This window comes from Meles meles, chromosome 16 (genome assembly GCF_922984935.1).
Source record: "Meles meles chromosome 16, mMelMel3.1 paternal haplotype, whole genome shotgun sequence".
NCBI lineage: Eukaryota > Metazoa > Chordata > Mammalia > Carnivora > Mustelidae > Meles > Meles meles.
The window spans coordinates 18372073-18396735 of record NC_060081.1 but is presented as its reverse complement, the minus strand read 5'-3'; the positions used below and the strand labels follow the sequence as shown (position 1 = coordinate 18396735).

Genomic DNA, 24663 nt, shown 5'->3' with positions numbered 1-24663 from the left:
TATTCTGGTCTAGCAGCCCAAATGGACTAAGACTCCCACCCAGTATCCTTATCTTTCATCTCTTATTAATGGTTTGAAAATTCCGATGGCCACCCTATCAATAAGGAGGACAAAAATGCCATGAACACAGGCCAGGTTCTCATTCTCTCTCTTCAGGTGATCTTGTTCCCTCACTTCTTCTATTTCAGAGGTTTGTTTTGCTCCCCACCCAAGCGCAGCCTCCCTTTCACTTGAAAGACCCTAAGTCAGTATTGGAGTGTTTTAGGGCAAATTTTCAGATAAAGTTACTTATTCTTACAACCAACCCCAAAAGTGTTACACAGAGTATTATATAGCATTGCTATCCAGTGACAACTTTTCCTTTCTTATTTGGGGTACGGAAAGTCTATTTTCTAATAGTTAATACAAATAGTAAAGTAAATAAAACAGACACGCGGACATTCTCAAATCTTACACATACGAGCTATAGCATAGGCTTCCAGAACTATGGAGATTCTGACATTTTTAATCAACTTGGGTCGCCTTTTCAGGAAAAGTTTCATTTGATTTTTTTCCAAATCATTCATGGAAATAGTCATGTTAGGTGATAACATTAAGGAGGGAAAAAAAGAAAAAGAAGAATTCCTTGAAGAAATGGCACCAAAAGAAAGAACGCACAGGGTCCAAGTGGTGACCATGAGCTTGAGACACCCTCCCTCCTTTAGAGGTACCAGAAATGACACATGCAGAGACTGCCACACACCATTGTGGGCATGGGAAGGCGCATTTGGATAGGACCCGCCCCTTTCAAGGCTTCCTGTGTGACTTGCATTTTGCTCACCGGTTTTAATTTCTTCATTTCTCACTTCTTGACTTCCAGAGATGAAGAGTATTCTCAGGGAGGAGCTCTGAAACACAACGTTCCACAGCCTGGTAACAGAGCAAATTCACCGAAGTGATGACAGGACCCGGGGAGAACGATGCTATATTTGGGCTGGATATTTCTTTGGCTTGTCACTGGAGAGAGAATTAAAGGAGTGACTATTTCAGGTAGGGTTTTCACTTTTCATGTTAACACTGTGAGTCTTGTGGTCAAGGTTTGAAGTGTCAGGTAATCTGATATATCAACAGCTTGACCTGTTAACACAGAGAATTTCCTTCCTACTGTTGAGATGGGTGCAGGAAGAGAGAAATGACTGGGGGGGGGGGGGCAGCTTTCAGCTGATGCCACGCATCAATGAGGAGCCCAGTTGTGGTAGCGCAGTGTTCAGAGGGAGCAGCTGAAGAGGAATGAGGGACATTTTGGTCATCTTTAAAAGGCAATTGCTGTGCTACTGGCAAGCTCGAGTTCACGGGGAGGGAGTCAGAGCACAACGTTCTAAATGGAAGCAGGAAAGAAGACAGACAAAGGAGCCTAATTCGTCATGAAATCTTGGACTCTTTCTAAATGTCAGTTAGAGTTTGATTGTTTTCCCCTCCAGTTTTGTTGAGATATAAGGGACAGACAGCACAGCACAAATTTAAGATACACAGCAAAATGATTTGACTTATGTGTAGAGTGAAAGGATTACCACGGTAAGTTTAGTTAATATCCTTTATGTCTTATAGCTACCAAAAAAAAAAAAGAGGGAAAAAAAAGAAGCTTCCTTGTTTTTTAGTCGTGATGAGAACCCTTAGAACCCACTTTCTTTACAACCCTCAGATCTATCAGACAGGAGTGTTAACTAGAGTCCTTGTGTTCTCCAGTACGTTCCCAGTACTGCTGTATCTTATAACTGGAAGTTTGTTCCTTTTTGATCACCTCATCCAATTTCCCCACTCCCCACCCAGCCTCAGGTAACCACAAATCTGATCTCTTTTTTTTTTTCTATTATTTGTTTACTTTTTCACGGTTAGACACTGAAAATAATATTAGATAATTTTATTTGTTCAATTTGTTCGGTTTCTTTTGTTATTTTTTAAAATGTTACTAAATTTCACTTTATTTTATTTTTATATATTGATTTACTTTTATTATGTTTATAAGTTTGGTTTTTGTTCTGTTTTGTTTCTGTTTTGAGACTCCGCGTGTAAGTTTTATCATATGGTATCTGTCTCTCTGACTTATTTCACTTAGTGTAATGCCCTTAAGGTCCATCCATGTTGTTGCAAATGACAGGATTTCCTCCTTTTTATGGCTGAATAATATGTGTGTGTGTGTGTGTGTGTGTGTCCAACTTCTTTATTCATTCATCTGTTGAAGAGTCTATTTCCATATCTTGATTATTATGAATAACACTGCCAGGACCATGGGGTGCAGAATATCTCTTCGACATAGTGTTTTCATTTCCTTTAGATACATTTTCAGAAATGGAATTTCTGCATCATGTGGTAGTTCTATTTTTAATTTTTTTGAGGAGCCTCGCTACTGTTTTCCATAGCGGATGTGCCAATTTATAAACCCAACAGTGCCCAAGGGTTCCCTTTTACCCACCCCCTTGCCAGCATTTCTTATTTCTTCCTTTTTTTTTGGTAAGTCATCCTGCCAGGTGCAAGGTGATATTTCACTGTGGTTTTGATTTGCAGTTCCCTAATGATCAGTGATGTTGAGCACTTTTTATGTACCTGTTGGTCAATTATATATGTTCTTTCAAAAAATGCTTATTCAGGATCATTGCCCATTTTTAAGTGGTTTATTTGGGGGGTTTTTTGTTCATTCTTGTTTGTTGGTTTTGCTTTTGAGTTGTATGTGTTCTTGATGTATTTTGGATGTTAATCAGTTATATTTTATTAGATACATGGTTTGAAGATTTTTTTTTCCTATTCTGTGGGTCATCTTTACATTTCGTTGATCATTTCTTTTGCTGTGCAGAAGCTTTTTAGTTTGATGTAGTTCTACTTGCTAATTTTTTAAAAGATTTTATTTATTTATTTCAGAGAGATAGAGAGATCTTGAGCAGTGGGGAGGACAGAGGGACAAGCAGGACTCCCTGCTGAGTGGGGAGCCTGATGTGGGGCTCCATCCCAGACCCCTGAGAACATGACCTTGACTTTAAGGCAGACGCTTAATGGACTGGGCCACCCAGGCGCCTGACACTTTATTTTTTTATCTGGTTGCTTGTGCTTTAGATGCCATGTCCCAAAACTCATTGCCAAGGGGCAGTTTCATCTCCTAATGCAGCTTTCTGTTGCTTGGTTCCTTGTGGTTTTCAGATTGCTTCACCAAGAACCTGCTTTGGGAATATGCCTCAACGAGGGAGCAATTTGTCTTATTTTGTAACTTAACAGAGTCACAGACATGCCACTCATCCAACAGAAGTCAACTCTCACCAACCCAAGGCTCTGAAAACTTGCCCTACAGTGGTTACAAGGACCTATCTGATGTCCAGTGGTATCTAAAACCTCAAAATGAAGATCCACTATGGGAAATAACTAACAACTCTGCTTACATCATTGAAAAGGGCATCCTACACTTTTTGACCACGGGAATACATAATGCTGGATCATATATCTGTAGGCCCAGGATTAGGTATGTCCCAAATGCATTCTTATATGAAAACACCCCCCAATCCTACATTATCTGGATATAACATCTATGTTCACAGGACCTTATTACCTCTCCTAGGTGCCCTTGGGACAAGGCCTGTTGTGTCAAGACCGTCTTAGAAGTTAAGCCCAAGACAAAACTATCCTGTATACCACAAAACTCTGTATCACATGAGCAATACCTTCTTCTTGGTAGCACTGCCCGTATTCATTGTCCTAGCCTCAAATGCCTAAGTGACGCACAAGGTCCAGAGGTGACTTGGTACCAGGTAAGAATGACTTCTCCAAAGCTCATGTGAGAGTATGGTTTTTATGGTAACATCTCCATAGATGCTTTATAGAAATGTGGGTTTGCCAATCTGAGGTCTAGAACTTCGCAAATACTTGTGCCTCCAGAGAAGACCTGACCTTCTTCAAGAAAGTTGTCTTTCTCCTAGGGAGCCATAGAGTGTGATAGTGCAAGTAGGAGAACCACCTTTTTGCTCAGTGCCAGCAAAATTTCTAAAATTTGAGTGCATTATTCATGAGGTAAGACATAAGCTTGCAAACATCCACTAATGCAGAAGACCAGCTGAATTCATTTCTAGTGTCTTTGGAAAACAATGCGTACTTTTAGGGGGAAGGGAGACACTGGTAAGTGAGGCCCAGAGGGTTTCTGAACAAAAAGGAGATGAGTGCTTTCCAAAGAGAGCACATCTGAGAGGACAGTAATGGCAAACATAGGTGGCCTAGGTGACAGGGGTCTTGCACAGGTGGGGGTGGGGCAGGGAGGGCAGAAAGGCATTATAAAGAGGAAAGGCGGTGAGGACAAGGAAGAGGAAATCTTCCTAATGATTCTGAGTTATGACCCACTTGTGAGTCAGCTTTATAACCAAGAACACTTCTTGTTGCCATGATGTCTTACAGTTTTTACACATGTTAACAGATACATAAATGCAGCATAAGCTGCATTTGTCCTTCAACATATGTCCTTCAACATAACTCCATGGTAGTTGACCCCTGGACGGTGGAAACAAAGAATAGAATTTAAATTGCCTCCTACACTCAGAATCATTATTGGAAGTTCAATACTCTGCTGTGGAAAGTCACATAAGATGTTAAATATGACTTCAAAACTTGTTCGTTAAATATAAAAATATTATTTTAAATTGCCACTGAAAGGGTCACACAAGGAACCCATGTTTAGCTGGTGGCTCTATGCACTCCAAGACTCAGCAATCAGAGAGTCATGTGGGTACAAGCAATGTGGTGTGAGAAGCCATTTCCTCACTTGATTCCACTGATACAACGGGTAGATAGACGTTATGGTGTCCGCTCTAGAAATAAGCATACAGGGCACCTGGGAGGCTCAGTTGGTTAAACATCTGTCTTCAGCTCAGGTCATGATGCCAGGGTCCTGGGATCGAGCCCCATATCAGGTTCCCCGCTCAGTGGGGAGCCTGATTCTCCCTCTCTGCTTCTCCCCCTGCCTGTGCTCTCTCTCTCTCTGTCAAATAAATAAATAACATCTTTTAAAAAAAGAAATAAGTACACAGAGAGAACAAGTGATGTGATGTGTTGTAGGTCTCACATTCGTATTTTAAAAGACTCTCTAAAATCCCAACTTAAGAAACGCATTAATTTCATAACCTTTAAAATGAGGTTAGCCAGAAGAGTCCATGATTCCGTTCATTATTTTCAGTTCTCTCTTTTTTTTAACTAAAGATTTCACTTATTTATTTGACAGAGAGAAAGAGAGTGTACAAGTGGGGAGGAGTGGCAGGTAGAGGGAGAGGGAAAAGCAGGCCCTCCACTGAGCAGGGAACCAACTTAGAGCTCCATCCCAAGACCCTGAGATCATGACCTGAGCCAAAGGCAGCCGTTTAACTGACTGAGCCAGCTGGGTGCCCCTATTTTCAGTTCTCTTAAGAACAAAACTCCCCTGGGTTCAAAAGTATTTGTGGTCTGGGATGACAGATATCTTGCTACGTCAAAGTAGGCTATTCCTAGGCCAGTAAAGCGGGCTTGCCCCCAGTCATTTCAGATCCAAATGCATTTATATTTTCAAGGATTGTACCCCTAAAATGAAGGCTGTTTTCACTCTCAGGGAAACAGAAGCCACACAATAGTTGTCAGCTTTCTGCATATATTGCTCTTATAAAAGAAACCCTAACAGGGTATGACATTCACAGAAGGAAGCTCTATTTCACTTCCCTGAGGTCTTGTCGGGATGTGTTTAGCAGTAAATAGGCATCTGTCCTAAGAGTGGGCAGATGACGGCTCTTGATCATTGTGCGTTCTGATGCAGATTTGGATAGGTCATCATTCAAGTTAGGTTTCCCAGTTGCACATAGGCGTGCTTACATGCACCTGCGCACCCACGTACACACACGTGTGCACACACATGCACAGTATATGTGTGCAGTAGACTGAAATGTCCCAGACCTCACAGACAGAGTGTTGTCACTAGAAGTGGTGACATTAGGCAGCAGCAAATAATACACAATGCACCTTTCCTTCATGCTGAAACCCCAGTCCTCGGGTGGCAGGTGGGTCACACCCAAGCCGTCTAAGAGGTTGCAGATGCTAACACTGAGTCAGCAGATGAAAACATGGTGTTATTGAATTCAGATGAAACTCCTGACCGGGGATGCCTCTGCCAGATTTATAGGATATCCCACTGAAATAAATCTATGGACTTGAGGCTCTGGGGGCTTTCAGATTTTTAATAGACACGTCAAAAAATGTAGGTTTGGCAATTTTTTAAAAAATATGTATTTTTAAAGATTGTATTTATTTAACAGAGAGACAGCGAGAGAGGGAACACAAGCGGGGGAGTGGAGAAGGAGAAGCAGGCTTCCCGCTGAGTGGGGAGCCCAATGTTGGGCTCGATCCCAGGACCCTGGAATCATGACCTGAGCTGAAGGCAGATGCTTAACAACTGAGCCACCCAGTTGGAATTGGAGATTCTTAACTGAAATATTAAATGACCACAAAGTCAGAGATAAAGTGAATTATCTGTTCTTTACTCCAAGAACATTTTCACTATATTTGCTAATTTCTAAAAATATAATAAAAAACAGTCTACACAGATTTCATCTTAAATAAATGAAAATTACATTTAATGAGAGGGCATTTTACATTCTTTCAGCAAAGCTATGACATGGGCAAAATCATTACAGGGCAGCCGGATAAGTCCTTCCGCAATGGCATTGAGACCCAAATGTCAGCGATCCTGCTGTGGCCTTTTGTCAGGTAGATGTGTGCGCCAAGCAACCTTTCCATTGGTGATTTAGGACACTCTCGCTCATATGCCACATTCACTGGCCACAAGGCTGACATGACTGCTGCATCACCTCTGAGCCCCGTGTTCCATGGAATGTATGCACTCAGACTGGCTGCTTCTCCTTCTCCTTTCTTTTTGGCCTACTTTTCTCAGAGCTCCTGGCATTCCGTGAGCCTAGTGACCCTGGAAACCAATGGGTTGATGAGACTGGTTAGACTAAAGATCAATGTGGTTCCGAGTAGGGAAGAAGTAGAGATCATTTTGATTTGATTTCTGAAAAGTATTTTCAAGGTCAGTATATTAGCCCACTCAGTTGCTCTCACCGAGCAATTTCAGGGTGCTCAAAATCCTGCACAACTTTCCAACATCTGTTCCGTGCTATAACCCACATGTTGCCTAGCCAATAGTGAAAACGAGAAACTATTTTCTTCCTTGCTTTGAGCAGCATATCTATGCAGTCTATGATTGCATGAGCTTTGGGAGAGCTCCATAATGTGGTCAATTCATTCTTAGTTGGCAGGTGGGGGTGTTGTTTTGTTTCGTTTTTTATTTTTCACAAGAACTGGGATCAAGCCAATTCATTTTTGTGTTAACATAGTAGAATTTGTAACCCACATTCATGATTTTACATTTATTCTAATTAAATTCTGATTTGTTGGTTTTAGCTCACCATTCTGCATATCCATTGGAATTTATTTTGAAACCCACCATACTAGGCCATCATTCCCAGACTGGTGTGACTTGAGGATGAGAGGCAGGCATGATAGGTCTTAGCAAAAATACTGAATAGCCTGACACTGAACAACCAGGCAGCTCAGCTATTGACTCTAGCTGATCCCATGCTTCCTTAATCTAAACCTGTGAAGTATTACTGTTCAGGTAACTTAAAAAGGGCACCCAGATGTTGACTCATTCAGCCCATGTGTATCTATTTTATTTAACAAAGACCTCATCAACGTATTTTTCCAAATGACTCACTACAGTGAAGATGGAACATCTCCTTTATTCTTGTATTCCTCTGAGCCTCTGGTCTATTCATTTTATCATACAAAAAAAAAATGACAAGACTGGCATGAATGTTGGTAATGGACAAGCTGGCTGGTAGTCACCAACTTTTCCTTTTTGAGAACTCATAAGCTATCTTTCCAATAATCCATTCAAGACTTTGGCTAGAGATGAACATCTAGCTCATTGGTCTATACTTTTCATAATGTACCCTTTTCCACTTAGAAGATAAATATGAGTATAAAATTTGCATATAATTAGAATGTGGTCAGTTGATTATTAGGGCAGGAGACTGAAGCTGCAGGAGAAGGCAGATGAGTCACAGAAAACAGAAGCGCAAGGGACACATGAATGGTGAGTGGCTCAACATGGTGGGAGCAGAGAGGTGTACTTAGGGTTAGGGCTGAAAATAAAGGCTGTAGGTTGGTTATGTGGTATGGTTATTGGGGTTCCCTCTTGGTGTGGTTGAACTTTAAGAGTATGAATCCTGATCCAGGGAACTAGCTTTGGGGACAGAAAAGAGTTGGTGGATGCTAGTGATATCTTCAAGGAATAAAATACAAAATGAAATACTTTGGGGGACATAAAAGAAATGACTCATGTTTTGGGTCTCTCTGGCTCAAATATTCACAACATTTAGCAAGTTGAGACAGTAGAAGTGAATTCAATGAAGGATGAAAAGAGCTCACATAGATCTGGACGTAGTGAGTCATTAAAACAGATATGGGAATGTCAAGTCCATAACGGAGGGTAGGGCTAAAGATGTCCAGGCCTGGAGTCATCCCAGAGTAGATAGCAAAATCCCTAGGAGGAGCTCCACTGTGTTGTCCAATGGTGGGGAGAACCACTCCCATAGAATAACACCGTGTGTATTGACCTCCCTGGGGTGGCTGCACTACCTGGTAGTATCAGAGCTCAATGACAGTAGAGGGTAACATTTCAATAACTGTGCCACCTAGAATACATTTTCTGTGTTCTTGCTTCACACATTCATTTAAAGTCCGTTTTAGTGTCTTCCTCTTTTCTGCATGCCTCTGTTCTAAGACTAACTGACACTCTTCATACGGGTTCACATTGAATGTTCCTCCTTCCATATTTTCTTCAAGACTATTTCATAGCTGAGCAAAGCAGAGATTACCATCTCTCTTTCCTACTGGAATCATTTGTGATCGTCTTACCAGAATGTTTTCTCCATCATTCTTGACACAAATGGCCTCTCCCTTAACTGTTTTCTTTGATGTTTCCTTTTAGTCCCATCTCATTAAGTCTTAAGAATACATATGAAGTCATACTTCTTTAAATTCTATTTTTTAAGATTTTATTCATTTATTTGAGAGAGAGAGAGTCCACAAGCAGGGATGGGGGAGAAGCAGACTCCCTGCTGAGCAGGGGGCCCGACACAGTCCCAGGACCCTGAGATCACAACCTGAGCCAAAGGCAGATGCTTAAGCAACTGAGCCACTTAGGTCCCCCCATACTTGCCTTTTTATGAAAAAAAAAAAAAAAATCAGATGTTTTGACCCATCCCCACTGTGGTCAGCTGAGGTCTCAGTCATGACTCTGCATCTGCTCCCCCGTTAATTTCTTGGGTGATTTATGACACACCTCTGCTCCAATTGTCACTCATTCTATGTGATTATTGTATTCTCTAGAGTTTTATCTCTGAATTTCACTCCATGATCTGACCCTTCTTTTGAAGGGATCCCTGACCCTTGAGATCAGCTGATCTGTATTTAACATTGTCTGCCCCACTTGTTTGTTTTCTTTTACTTCCTGCCTGCAGCTGCCCCTCTCTGACCCATTCTGACGCTCAGGCTCTTTGCCAACTTACTGGAAGTCCCTTCTTGGGCCACAGAAACCACACCGAAGACTTGGAGTAGGGGAATCCCTGCTCCTATGAATTAGCATGAGAAGTGGAAGGGATTTTCCTCAATGAGAACATGAAACTCTCAAGAGTCAGAAAAATTCACATTGACCCCCGTCCTCTCAGTTGCTAACTCTGGGATACAGAGCAATATATGAACTCCAAAACCTCAGTTTCCTTCTAGATCTGTGCAGTCTAAGTCAGAGAATCCTTTGCATGAATCACATGAGAAAGAATTTTATAATCTGTATAATAAGAGATATTTATTATTTTGTTATTTGTGTTCCTTATCTCTGCTTTGGACTGCTGTGATAAGAGATACAGTTTGGGGGCTATTTGTTGGAGATTGGAAGCCCATGTGCTACATGGAAGTTAGGGGCTACAGAATTATTGGTACAGTGAAACTCAACCACGCGACAGATATTTATCGAGCCCTTACTATGTCTTAGCCACTAGTGATACAAAGGTGATTACATGACTCTTACGCTTCAAGACCTTTCAATTATACATACTTTATTTACTCAGCGTTTACAAAGAGCTTACCTGGCCTGCTTGCCGTATACTAGAGACATAAAGACCAAATCCGTCTACATGCAATCAGCCTCTTCACCGTGGCCTTATTTCCTATAGCCATACTCCATTTCAGCTGTTTCCAGAATGGCGCTTACCTTCTATGGAATGATTCCCGCATATTCCTCAAGGCTCTGATTAGCCTGGAAGGAGCATTCCTGCTTCCTGTTAACTGAGCCAAGGCTGCCCAAGTGCTTCGCACTCTGGCTTACTCCTTGCAGTCTGCCTTCTTAGACCGAGTGCTCTCCCAGTCTCAGAAGGCAGTGACGACTCCATATCCTCTGATGAGAGGGATCTATGTTCATTCCTGCCAGTGTGTCCAGGAGCAGCTCTGTGACTTGGCACAAAGGCTGTCTCAACACCAATGTAGAAAGAGGTAACTGTCCACAGAAATTACGACCAGAGGGCTATGAACAATCATGGAGGTCTGGGAGCATCCAGGGACTGGTTCTGCTGGGAGAGTGCCTGGTCACTCCCTCCTCGAGAGTTACCTGTTGAGTTAGAGTTAAAGACTGAGCTGCAGCTTACCCAATGGTGGGGAAAGTGGTGGGAGAGATGTATGGACACATGGATGGAGAAAGAACATGGTTATTGGGGCACCTGGGTGGCTCAGTGGGTTAAAGCCTCTGCCTTCAGCTCAGGTCATGATCCCAGGGTCCTGGGATCAAGCCCCACATCAGGCTCTCTGCTCAGCAGGGAGCCTGCTTTCTCCTCTCTCTCTGCCTGCCTCTCTGCCTGCTTGTGATCTCTGTCTGTCAAATAAATAAATAAAACCTTAAAAAAAAAGTACATGGTTATTTAGGAAATGGCTAGTAGGTGGAAAGGCAGTAGCAGGAAATGAGAGCAGGAAGGCATGGTAAGTTCAGGCGGGGGAGAACTTTAGACCTTCGAAAAGCATCCCTGATGGATATTCTAAATAAGGGAAAGACAGGTTCATAATTGTTTGGGTCCTCCATGAGTCCTTTGTTTCTCACTCATCAATTATTCTTTGTTATATCTGTGTACACCTGTTTAGTTATTTACTTAATATTTTTAATTTAAATTTCACCTTTCTTGTGTTAAATCTCTTTAGAGAAGAAACTTTATATTAGCCCCATACACACACAAAAAAACTATTGTCAGTTTCCATAAATATAAATACACACAGGTTTTTTTTTTTAAGATTTTATTTATTTATTTGACAGACAGAGATCACAAGTAAGCAGAGAGGCAGGCAGAGAGAGAGGAAGGGAAGCAGGCTCCATGCTGAGCAGAGAGCCCAATGCGGGGCTCGATCCCTGGACCCTGGGATCATGACCTGAGCTGAAGGCAGAGGCTTTAACCCACTGAGCCACCCAGGCGCCCCTAAATACACACAGTTTTAAAAAAATCATTGACGTATCAACTCCTTAAATCACTGGAGTTTTCTAGAATATTCTCAGAGGCCTGAAGCCATACTTTGGGAAATACTAGGCTAAATAACTTTGTGGATCAGTCGACTTTGATGCCTCGATCTCAACGGATAAGGTAACTGTACTTAAAAATGCCTCTGGGGCGCCTGGGTGGCTCAATGTTTAAGGCCTCTGCCTTCGGCTTGGGTCATGATCTCAGTGTCCTGGGATTGAGCCCCGCATTGGGCTCTCTGCTCAGCGGGGAGCCTGCTTCCCCCCACCACTCTCTGCCTGTGTCTCTGCCTGCTTGTGGTCTTTGTCTGTCAAATAAATAAATAAAATCTTTAAAAAAAAATAAAAATGCCTCTCATGAGCTAATGAGAATCTTACAAGTACAGCTTCTGAACCGAAGCTCTTCATAGCTTGGGTGATGCTCTCATCTGTGAAGTTTTTTTTATTGTTGTGACTAATATTAATAACAATTATTTGGCTAAAGAAGGTTATTTATTTTTCTCATCCCTTGGATTAGAATGGAAAGCTACTCCCTGAAGAAAGGAGAAACTCAATCCTAGTGGATGAAGTTTACGAAGAACAGGACGGCACATACGTATGCGATTACACGGAGTCAGCTAACACAAGTTCACGGACAGTCAGAGCTGTTGTTCAAGTGACAACCATCGGTAAGAGAGATTTTCATATCAAGATACGGGATTTGAAACCCCATTACCCAATTAAAGTAAATTCCTTTGGCTTACTCATGGTTTCCTTCTTTGAAAAAAAAATTATAATCCTATACTGGTAGTCATAGGAGCCTTAAATGCACGAAAACATTAATTTTCCCATTAACCTAGATTCCATCCCTCAGGGAGGGCTTAGTTCTGGATCACATTCAAATTGTCACAAGTTGGGTCACCAAGGGAGTGAGTCCAGAGAGAAGAGGGTCTGGAATGGAGGCCTGGAGGATTGCAGTACTTGGAGGGGCTGGGAAGAAGGGTAGGATTCCTAGAGGAGCTAGAGCAGGGGTGTGAGCACAGAGGGAAACTGCCCCAGGGCGAGTGACAAAAGTATCTCCGGGCAGAGGGAGTGAAGCTCTGCCTCGGTGGTGCTGCCATTCGAGGACTCATCATTGGGTCTGGGAAGATGGCAGTCATTATTTACATAGTGACTGGGTACCGGTGGAAGGATGGGGAGAAGAGCTGTAAAGGAAGTGAAATTGATGACGTGGGAGAGAGATCATTTCAAGGTTCAAGACCTTTTGTAGGGAAGAGGGCTGGAGAGTGAACAGCACAGCAGAGAACAAGGAAGAAAGCTGGTATGCACGAGAACCACACAGAAAGCGGAGCCCCCAAACACACTGGGAAGTGAGCAGAGAGGCAGAAGGGGAACAGAAGAGTAGGGAAGCAGGGAAGCAAAAGACAAGAGGGTTCCAAGAGATGGTGTCCAGCAGTGTCCAATAGTACTGGGAAATAAAACTGAAGAAAAACTCCATTGTGCCCAATGGAATTAGGTGCCAGGTCACTGGGGTCTTGAGCCAAAGCAGTGTCTGTAGAGTGATGGGGGCAGGCATCAAACTCCACAGGAAGTGAAAGAATGAGGATGAGCATATAGAAGGAGAATGAATGCAGCAGGGAAATGAGGCAAAGGGATTTTTTATCTGTTTTAAGACAGAGAGACTGGGGCACCTAGGTGGCTCAGTGGGTCAAAGCCTCTGCCTTCAGCTCAGGTCATGATCTCAGGGTCCTGGGATCGAGCCCCATGTCGGACTCTCTGCTCAGCAGCAGGGAGCCTGCTTCCTCCTCTCTCTCTCTCTCTGCCTGCCTCTCTACCTACTTGTGATCTCTCTCTGTCAAATAAATAAATAAAATCTTTAAAAAAAAGTTTAAGATAGAGAGACTGAGCATGGATAAATCCCAACGGGAAGAAGTGGTGGGGGAGGAGTGGAGAGGAGAGAGAGAGAGAGAGTGGGGCAAATATACAAGGGAGAACTGGAATCTTTGAGGGAAAAAGTTCCTGAGAAGTAAGAGGACAATGTCTAGAGCAGAGGTGATGAGTTTTCCTTTATCAGGAGATAGGACGTAGTCAAGAGGATGTTTGACAGTTTGGAGCAGGAAGTTGAGGGATAAATGAGTAATGCGGGGCCAGACTCACCTTTATTTTGAAGTAAACCACGAAATGGGAGATGGAGGGGGTGGAGTCCAGGCTGGCCGACGTGGGCATTTTCTCAGGTGTGTCCTTCTTGTGAATTACTCAGCCAGATGGTGCTAAAAAGCAATCTTGTAGAAGACAGGAACGGGGGCTCAGGTCTGCGATGGTTGAGCAGGGCTGCTGTGGAAGAAAATGCACCTTTTGCTAACATCTGCGGCCTGATGTCATGGTCGTTTTTGGAGGCTTCTTTTTTTTTTTAAGATTTTATTTATTTACTTGACAGACAGAGATCACAAGTAGGCAGAGAGGCAGGCAGAGAGAGGGAGGGAGCAGGCTCCCTGAGAAGAAGATAGCCGGATTTGGGGCTCGATCCTAGGACCCTGGGATCATGACCTGAGCTGAAGGCAGACGCTTTAACCTACTGAGCCACCCAGGCGCCCCAGAGGACTGTTTGTCACATGAAAACTTAAGTTCCTAGCCTTATAGAATATGACTCAAAATTGAAGAGGGAGCCCCAAAGCATTGAGATCAAAGTACCCCTATGTATGCATATCTTCAGCAAGCAGGCTTTCAGATTTCCCAGTGCACATAATAATTTAATATTTTCCTCTTTTAGTGAAAGACACTAATCACAAACCAGATATTCTGGATCCCATCAAGGACACGCTGGAAGTAGAACTTGGTAAGGTGGGTTGTGTTATCGCCATTGAATGACACTGTGCTTCTGGGAGCAGGTCTAAGTGTGGTATAAGGAAAAGAGTCTCGGGATTTTTTAAAAGATTTTATTTGTCAGAGAGAAAGGGAGAAAGAGAACACAAGCTGGGGGAGTGTCAAGCAGAGAGGGAGAGGGAGAAGCAGGCTCCCCACTGAGCAAGAAGCCCATGGCGGGACTCGATCCCAGAATCCTGGGATCATGACCTGAGCTAAAGGCAGATGTTTAACCGAATGAGCCACCCAAGCATCCTGAGGCTTGATATTTGAAATCAAACAGAACTGAGTATGAATCTTGGCTCAGCCAATGGCTACTTTTGTGACCTTACGGAGTTACTTATTCTTTCTAAGCTTCAGGTTTTAAATCTGTAAACAGACAGAAGAAAACTGACCTCATCTGGATGAATCAAGAAATACAGGCTAATGTATGTTAGGTGGCTGGTGCAGCGGACATGATCAATAGATTTTAGATTCTTCCTTACTCATTCCAGAAGCAGGTGTTACCTATATTATTACGTCCATTGGTGGGTCTGTAAGTTTAATCAATTTACCAACTTGAATAGCATGAATCTCTGCAAACATGGTGTTTGGTGTGGCATTTAAGATAATTATAGAGAATTATAGAGGAACGCTACATCCCCTCATATTCCCAAGTAGTGTCTTCTTTTGGGTAGAGGTTCTAAGTGACTTTCAGACAAAGGTCTCTTTGTATTTTATCAATTTCAATAACATCTACATTTTCGCACACAGTAAAATAAGAACTGCTCAATTTAAAACCAAGTACCTGTTATTCCAATAAAATAAGCGCTCTTTTAAATGCTAAAATATTTATTATTATAAATGGCAAAATAGGTACTATGGTAAAGGACCGCTAGATGGCAGTATCGGTGTATCCTGATTATGGAAATGGAATTTGCAAAACCAGCAGCATCACAAGAATGCAAGGAAGGAGGAAAGAAAAAAAATAATAATTCAAAAATAGCCAAGCTACATATGGTTCCAGTGAATTTTGAAGAATTACAGGGCAGGGGAATATTATTAGATGCAAAGATGATTTTTTTTAAAGGTGAAAATTTGGGTTTGAGGCAGAATGTATCTGGATAGCCCTTATGGAATAAATGGGTAGAAAGAGGATAATGTAATAATACACATCCCTACCTTAGTGCATTGTTCAGGAAATTGATGGATATCTAAATAATTTCTTCTTTAAACCACATTAGCATAACCTCACAATTTTATTTTATTTTATTTTTAATTTATTTGACAGTCAGAGATCACAAGTAGGCAGAGAGGCAGGCAGAGAGAAAAAGAGTGGGGGGGGTAAGCAGGCTCCCTGCTCAGCAGAGAGCCTGATGCGGGGCTCGTTCCCAGGACCCTAGATCATGACCCGAGCCAAAGGCAGAGGACTTAACCCACTGAGCCACCCAGGCGCCCCTCACAATTTTAATTTAATATGCAAATACTGGTCCGCAGTAAAATGTTCTTTGTTGACACACCTTGTACTCAACAGCAGCAGCGTTGGAAGAGCAGGCTGGTCACTGAGGGGACTCCTCATTTCCCCGTGTCTATCCTCCAGCCACATCAGAATTGTTAGTGCTATGACCATATAGCTGCAGGTTTGAGATACAAGGATTGCCCGTTCTTGTTTGTTTCCAGATGAGAAACAGCTAGGTTTGGTTACCCCTGGCACACCCGTTTTTTACCTACAAACATGATTACAGTCATGGATGATCTTCAGGTGGAGTCTTCCTCCTGAGGACAAAGCGTTCTCACGAACTTCCTATTTTCTGCGTCACCTTCATTTTCAGGAAAGCCTTTAACTCTTAACTGCACGGCACGATTTGGCTACCAAAGGGACTTTATGCCTGTAATAAAATGGTACATTAAAGATTCTGACCGGGAGTGGGAAGTCCCAACATCTGAGGAGATCAGGTAAGAAGGAAATTAGCAGACTATTATTGTTTTTAACGCACACTAAATGCTTTCACCTTTGGAAACCTTAAAAATGCTGGAGGGATGGGGTGGCTGGGGGATGGACACTGGGGAGGGTGTGTGCTATGGTGAATGCTGTGAATTGTGTAAGACTGATGATTCACAGACCTGTACCCCTGAAACAAATATTACATTAAATGTTAATAAAAATAAATGTAGACCCAGAGGTGAGCCTGCAGGGTGAGTTGATAATATGGCCACTAGCGCCAACTAGTGGTGAATAGAAGAGCAGGGAAATGCGAAGTTCAGGTTCATTTTATTTTATTATTTAAAAAAAAAAATTTTAAAAGACTTTTATTTATTTATTTATTTGACACACAGAGAGAGAGAGAGAGAGAGATCACAAGCAGGCAGAGAGGCAGATAGAGAGAGAGGGGGAAGCAGGCTTCCTGCTGAGCAGAGAGCCTGACGTGGGGCTCCATCTCAGGACCCTGATATCATGACCTGAGCTGAAGGCAGAGGCTTAACCTCCTGAACCACCCAGGCACCCCCAGGTTCATTTTAAACAGCAGTTTCTGATAAGCCATAAAATATCTAAGTTTTGTGAATATTTGTGAACCTCAGTTTGTAGCAACAGTTTGATGCAGCTGCTTTAAACGTCAGGCTGACAAGCAGACAGGCATACCCACCCAGGCTGCCTGAATAGAAGTAACATGTCCAACCAATGGGAAAGAATGCTGCCCTCCCCCTACCCCATTTTTCCTCAGCGCCTTCCATTTAGAGTAGTGGTGGGTTCAGGTATCCAAATCTTCGTTATTAACAGTCTGGGATGTATCTGGAGGGAAATGCACAATAATGAGTCTGACCAAAAATATGTGAAGCGAGGAACAGTTGAAGCAATCCAAATGGAAAAAAGGATGAAGAGATGGTATATCTGGCTTGAAGTCCTTACGTTTTATGGAAACTAGACTTAGTTTGTTGCTCTCTAGAGCACAGAACCCTGATTAGTGGACAGAATTTACTGGGAAGACAGTTTGGCTTAATAGAAAGGAAAACTCTAGCTATTCAGAGCTATCCAATACCTCATGAAGCCGAACTCTGGTCCCTGGAAGGACTAAGTGTTTGGATCTAATCGGTCAGGGCTGTCACCAAAAAAGAGTCTCTTGTTTTTCCAAAATCTGTTCCCAAGTAATAGTCTATGTATTAAGCACTTCCTTCTGATTCTTAAAACATTTCAATGAACAAGTGTAATATTTTGAAAAGTACACATTACTACAAAAAGTAAAGAACAAATTTTGATAACAATAATAGAATTTAGCAAGAACTTCTAAGACAAGAGAAGTCACACAAGCGCTCGGGTTCGAATATCTGTTTTCCACCTATTGGCAATGTGACCTTTGACCCCTGCAAGACTCCATCCCACCACCTGTAATCTATGGACTCTTATGTCCACTTTCCAAGGTCCCTGTAGGGAGCTGATATAGTAGAGGTGACATGCTCACCTGACCAGCAGGAAGCATTCAGTGAATATGAGTTGGTATTGCAGGGTCCAAGCAACACAGCCTAAAACCCCATCCATATACACAGTATTGCTTCATGTAAAGACAGACTATAGATTGGCAACTTTAGAGAACCCAGACTGTGAATAAATACTGAGACTTACAACTTGCTGGATGGGGCAGAATGGCATTAGGCCCAGGATTCAGGCTGCCACTTGCCAGCAGAGTGACCTTGGACTGTCACCTACCTATTGTTTGTGTTGGTGGCCAAGTCAGGTGGCCAAGTTAGGGTGTTCATACTCTTACCTCATGGGGGAGACTCCATAGTACACGTTTAATGTTCAAAAGAGTGAGCACAGATACATGATAAACCCCTGGCGGAATTGAGCCAATAGTCAATATTATTCTTAAATTATTTTTACTGTCTTTCTTTTTTTTTTTAAAGATTTTATTTATTTATTTGACAGACAGAGAGAGATCACAAGTAGGCAGAGAGGCAGGCAGAGAGAGAGGAGGAAGCAGGCTCCCTGCAGAGCAGAGAGCCCGATGCGGGGCTCGATCCCAGGATCCTGGGATCATGACCTGAGCGGAAGGCAGAGGCTTAACAAACTGAGCCACCCAGGCACCCCTTTACTGTCTGTTTTCAAGGGGAATGCTTAGAGTAATAAAGGTCAGATGAGGTCCACTGTAAATTAAATCCTGGTATAAATGCATAAAATGATGCCTAGCAGATTCAATAATCAAAAAGTTATCCCCATGATCAGATGGTCAATCTTATGTTCTTCGGGCATCTCCCTTTACTCTTTGATCCCCTAGCTCTTCTGAAAGCCAAACTGTTTGGCAGCTAATATGAATGCCAAATATTGCAAAAGGTGGTCAGGTTTTGCTACTGAATGAGTAGGGTGTTCATCCTTCTTTCCTAGTGTAAAATCTACCAAAAAGGATAAAGTCATTGCCCGCGTTATCCACTTCAAAGAAGTTACTCAGAGGGAGCTTCGCCGGAAGCTTATTTGCTTCGCCCAGAACTCCATCGGGAACACTACCCAGTCCCTCCAACTGAAAGAAAAGCAAGCAGGTAAGCCTGGAAGGTTGCCATACCATGCACACAACTGCTTTTATCTGAGAGGAGAGGAATTTTCCTAAAGAACTGTAACGATGATGACAGCAATCATACTTGCTCATTGCCGGACACTCGGCACTTTGCTTGTATTAAACCATTTGATACTTTGATCAAGGACACATCGCTAGTAAGTTTCATATCAGTGATCCAGAACTGGTCCTCTTAACTAATACCCTATGTATGGGAGCTCTGTAGAAAAACCTGTCATTCATTCATTCAATTACTCATTTATTCAGTCTACAAATACCTAACAGGTACCGTGCTAGGACCAAGCCCCCTTGTAGGGTTTTCTTTTCCTGCCTTCTCAATTCAGAGAACATGAGGATCGGGTATTGGATTCACCCTGCTTATTGCTCCGGGTGATATGGGTAACATCACAGATCACAGCCTTTTAAAGGTGGAGTGGAAACTCCTGGGAGAGAATAGTTTTGAAATTTCTTTAAGAAGATGCTCAATGATAAGCTTGATTTCGTTCACTCAATTAATAAATTAATTAATAAATTAATAAATGCAAGTTTTGAATGCTACTGAGGTTTACAGGAGACAAAATTTGTGCTTGGCCATAGTGGATGCTCCGTAATGGGGCTCCAGCAAGGAGAAGGGTGTGGAAGGTCTGATGTGTTAGGTGCGGTGGAGGGTACGAAATGAAACCAAGCCATGCATAGCTCCTGGCCTCAGGAAGTTTAGACTTTACTGGTGATGGTAGTGCATGAAAATAATTTATAATATGCAATGGCAGGGTGTAAATGGGTTGTGTGGAGGTTTATGGGAGAAAAATAACAAAAAGTGGCCATGATCAGTTTCCCTGGCCACCCCAATCAGGAATGGCCCGTTCCTGTGAATTGTCTCCGATTCATTGCAAGACGGTCCCCTCAAGCTGTAATTGTACATGTTCCCAGCTTCAAGAGGATGCTTCCAAGAGAAGTGAAAAGGTGCTGGGTGGGCCCACAGCATTGGTTGGAATGTGGTCTTGTCCCAGGAAAGCTGTCTCTGCATTTGCTCATGGCTGCCTTGTTTCCCCCAGTGGTGTTCCTATACATCCTGCTTGGCACGATCATGACGCTGGCAGGCATGCTGACGGCAGCTGCTCTGCTCTACATGTACTGGATTGAAATAGTCCTGCTGTACCGAACCTACCAGAGCAAGGATGAGACGCTCGGGGGTAAGGCAACCCCCAACTTGCTTCTGAATTTTCCTCTCTGAACTGACTTAGAGGGAGAAACTCAAGAAATGGATGTTCCCTGGTAGAGAAGGTCCTGTCACTCAGCTTTGAGACCTTCTTCCACGTCTAGTGGCTTCAAACCTGGGAGAGCTGGGAGCAGGTGGAGGACAACTTCTTCTCAGTCCATTTACCAGGAATCTTGCTGACCAGCGATGCTATTAGATAGAGCATGTTTGGGCTTGAAAATAATCTCTCTGCTTACCAACCTAATGCAATATGACAAATTGACCCAACATCCCCATGCCTTAGTTTCCTCTCTTGTAAAATGGGATTGTAATCACCATCACAATGAATGCTCCGAGGACTCACTGAGTTAAGACATAGCAATCATTCAGAAGAGCATCTAGCACATAATAAACACTCACTAGAAGCCAACTGTTACTGTCTCTTGAGTACTAAGTGCATACCAGTCAGGTGTATTGGTGGCTTGAACTGTCACAGTGATCCTGCAAGCCTGGCACAGGGACATGAAGTCATGGGCCCAAAACTGAACTGCAGGGATGGTGCTAGAATTGGAGATTTGGACCCAGGCGATTTGGTTTAGAGCCCCCATTAGCTGTTACCTTGATTAGCCTCATCTATAAAACGAGGGGCTTTGAAGAAGGTGGCAATGTTCAAGAAGTATGAAAGTCTATAAAATCCAAGTACTATTACAATGAACACACACTTCCCCAGGAGATGGGATCATAGTACTTATTAGGGTCTGCTTCTTTAGAATAGAAGAGCTTGCTTGAGTGTTTTTCTAGCCCCAGAGGTCCCTAAGATCAGAAGGTTTGCAGTTTTAGTGAATGATTCTCTTGCTTGGAAAGGGCAGGATGCCTTCTGCTGGATTCCCAGGCTAATTACTTCCCATGTCAGCGCTTGCCCCACACTGAGAATGCAGTAAGGAGCTGTCAGATCTACAGGAAAAGGACAAGTAAAGCGATGCATCAGTCGTTCCTTTCTTTAGACCAATTATTCATGCAAGAAATCCTTAAGCTAAGAGTGTTTTCTGAGAATTATTTCTTTAAATTGGCTCTTCAGCTTTTACGAGTTGAGCAAGTTATTTAACCAATGTCTTAGTCATTCCTCTAGATGACTTATGCTTTTTTTTTTTTTTTACTAAAATGATATTTATCTTAAGATTCTAGAGCTTGTACCGGAGAGCCAATCAATCATGAACCTTTTAAATCTGTCCTTCTCTTTTCACTTTGCATTGAGGAGGCAGAACCCGGTTTTAAGGCACAGTGATTCATTGGCCTTCTGTGGCCAATCTAATGTTTTACAGCAAAATGGCTGTTTCCTTAGAAGTTAATGCTGGATACCCAAAATTTTAGAGAGACATAGAAAGGCGAAGTTGCAAAGGACCTACGAGAGGTCCAATACTCCCATTTGCTAACTTCATTTCCAAAGAAATTTAATGTTTCCAGATTATAGAAAAATCCAAGCCTGCTGGAGTTTCACAGGGATAGGGAAGGAACAGAGGTGACTAGGGTGTGTCACACATTTAAATGACACAGCCCTTCCCTGCTGGCCATACCCCATCCCCCCATCCCTCCCACCCCCCACAACAGTGAGGGACTTTGCAGATGAGCCTCATGGGCCTCCATTCTTCAGCATTCTTCAGCATCCCCCTTTCTTGTGTCCTGGACCCACCCCTTCTTTTTCTACTACTGGCATTTCCATCCACTAGGGGTTCTCTTTATGTCCTGTTCAGCAAGTGTAGCATCAATAGCATCAACCCCCCACCCCCACCCCGGGCTCTCCTTTGTTCCTGTAATGTTTCTATTTGCCAGGCATTGTGCAAAGGACTAGAATGTGACTCAGTTATGTCCAGATGCTGATGACCATGAGTTAACTTTAGAGATTTCTCCCTCTCTTGGGTTAGTTACCTAGCACACCCCAGGACTCATTGTGCATTTGTCATAACCTGCTCAACAGAGGCACACGAGACCTTACAAATACCCTGAAACGAGGTTTGTAAATATGATTTCCCATCTGGAAAGCAGGGGAAAAGGATATTTATCCTTCGAGCCTACTGTGAGCTAGACACCAAGCACTTTATATACCTGATATCATGCAACCCTGAAAACCCTCGACCAGGGCGTTCTCATTACAGCCTTTCACACACGGGGATTCTAGAAGAGATACTTGTGCTGTTGGCTTTGTCCTCTGCAAGGTGCTGGGTCTTGGCAGTGCTTTGCTCGCTGGATGTTACCACGCTTTGACGGAACAGAGTCTTTGATGTGTAACTCCTGAGACAGCAACAGTGCAGTGCAAAGAAAACTCAGAGCAACCCCCGAGTATGTGTGATTTAATCACAGAAGCCACAGATGTTTGATCTGACCTCAGTGAAAAGACAGGAGTGCGTCATAAATTAGAATTCAAATCCGGTCGGATAATCGACACCACTTAGCAGTGTGATTCTGAAACGGACACAACTGCTGCTTTTTTTTTTTTTTTTAAGATTTTATTTATTTATTTATCAGACAGAGATCACAGGTAGGCAGAGGCAGCCAGAGAGAGAGGAAGGGAAGCAGGCTCCCTGCTAAACAGAGAGCCCGTTGCGGGGCTCGATCCCAGGACCCTGGGATCATGACCTGAGCTGAAGGCAGAGGCTTTAACCCACTGAGCCACCCAGGTGCCCCACAACTGCTGCTTTTTATTGTGCCGTCAGTTCAGTAAGGAGCCTGAAACTTAATTTTTGCCCATATAAAGTAGGATACAAAGCCCGTGTAGAGATACCACGATAGTGAGGCGTAGGTAAATGGTTGACTTTTTTTTAAATTGTTTTTCTTCCTCAGATAAAAAGGTATTTGATGCTTTTGTATCTTATGCAAAGTGGAGCTCTTTCGGGAGTGAGGTCACTTCATCTCTGAGCGAGGAACACCTGGCTCTGAATCTGTTCCCTGAAGTTCTGGAAAACAAATATGGATACAACTTGTGTTTGCTCGAAAGAGATGTGGCCCCAGGAGGAGGTAGGTCCTGCGTGCCAAGAGAAGATCTAGGACAAAAAGGACAGTTGAAAACAAGTGCTCTGTGGGTTTTCCTGTCATTCCTTCTGTTGGGATATACCTCTTCTGGAAAGTTCCATGAGCTTAGAATAGGTTGGGCCACAGCACAGAACATGTGTTGCAGAGACATGTTCTGTTGTCCAAAAAAAAAAAAAAATCCATCTTTGGAAAAAATGACTGGGCCCTAGGGAGGCCTTCCTGAACAAAGATAGAGTTCCTGCCTCCTCTGTAGGAAGTCATCTCTGTTATCCTAAATAAGTGGTCCCCCAGCTTTGTAAGATTCTACTGGCCACAACCCTCAGCACTGGGTAAGGCACTGGCCACTCATCAGATGTGCAGATCTCATTCCATATCCACCTTCCCCTTCCCCAGGCATCCCACCAGGGAGCCTGGTTCATCCCATGCCCCCCTGTTATCCCAGCCTGCCTTGTGCCAACAAGCTCTGCTCCTAGAGGAATTGAGCATTTGAGGACATGGAACACAGAGAGAGGCATGTAAATCTGAGAGTCACCTGAGACCAGAGTGTATCTTCAACTATCAGCAGAGCTAATACTGAAAAAGGGGCATAGAAAACCATGCTTGCTTTTCTCCTTCCCCAAGAGTGCCTTTGAAAGGAACCCTCTGGGTAGATCTGGGAGATTCAGAGATTCGGGGTTATGGAGACTCCAGGTTTAGCGATAACAGTTTCTTGAACTCTATTTCCAGCATACGCAGAAGATATTGTGAACGTGATTAAGAAAAGCAGAAGAGGAATATTTATCTTGAGCCCCAGCTATGTCAGTGGACCCAGTGTCTTTGAACTACAAGCCGCAGTGAATCTGGCCTTGGATGATCAAACACTGAAACTAATTTTAATTAAGTTCTGCTCCTTCCAAGAGCCAGAGTCTCTACCTCATCTTGTGAAAAGAGCTCTCCGCGTTTTGCCCACGGTCACTTGGAGAAACTTAAAATCAGTCCCTCCCAATTCCAGGTTCTGGACTCAGATACGCTACCATATGCCAGTGAAAAACTCGAAAGGATTCAGGTGGAACCATCTCAGAAGTATCCCTGAGTGTTTTCACTGGAAATGACTCAGTAAAACAGAAACCACTGGGAGGAGCTCCCAGCCTAGGGAATGGTGAAGCCGACCTTGAACCACCTCCTCCCTGTCTCTGGTGAGTAGAGATGTGGATGGACAGAACACAGCATGGATCAAGCTGATAGAAGATAGGAAGTGTTTTGTCGACTCTGAGCAAGCCTGGCAGGCCCGGGAATGACCCCGAAGCTCTGCGTACAGCCTCCGATAGCCTCTGGACAGAGGGAGAGTACATTCTCCGGATGCTTGCACACATTCAGCACACGATACCCCTCAGACTTTCCAAGCGGTCTGAGCTGAATTGGCAGATGCAGTCATTTTTGCTTTGTGTTTGTCGGCTACCATGTCTGCTATTTATTATATATATAAATTTATATCTATTTGCAAT

The 24663-nt window shown here is 43.1% G+C and overlaps 1 protein-coding gene across 1 annotated transcript; it reads left to right on the top strand.

The window, feature by feature from the left end:
• The first annotated feature begins 895 nt into the window (after positions 1 to 895).
• Positions 896 to 24602, top strand: LOC123926975 (interleukin 18 receptor accessory protein). The gene is made up of 10 exons (XM_045981388.1): positions 896 to 1029; positions 3172 to 3487; positions 3584 to 3773; positions 12108 to 12258; positions 14340 to 14405; positions 16243 to 16366; positions 18789 to 18940; positions 20010 to 20147; positions 22991 to 23164; positions 23906 to 24602. The coding sequence occupies exons 1-10, from the start codon at positions 960 to 962 to the stop codon at positions 24268 to 24270; spliced, it is 1746 nt and encodes a 581-aa protein (XP_045837344.1). The 5' UTR covers positions 896 to 959; the 3' UTR covers positions 24271 to 24602.
• Positions 24603 to 24663: the final 61 nt, after the last annotated feature.

Coding starts and splice junctions, on each gene's coding strand:
- LOC123926975 (XM_045981388.1), top strand. CDS start 960: ATGCTATATTTGGGCTGGATATTTCTTTGGCTTGTCACTGGAGAGAGA. Junction 3,774..12,107: donor CAGAGGTGACTTGGTACCAG/GTAAGAATGACT, acceptor CCCTTGGATTAG/AATGGAAAGCTACTCCCTGA. Junction 12,259..14,339: donor TGTTCAAGTGACAACCATCG/GTAAGAGAGATT, acceptor TTCCTCTTTTAG/TGAAAGACACTAATCACAAA.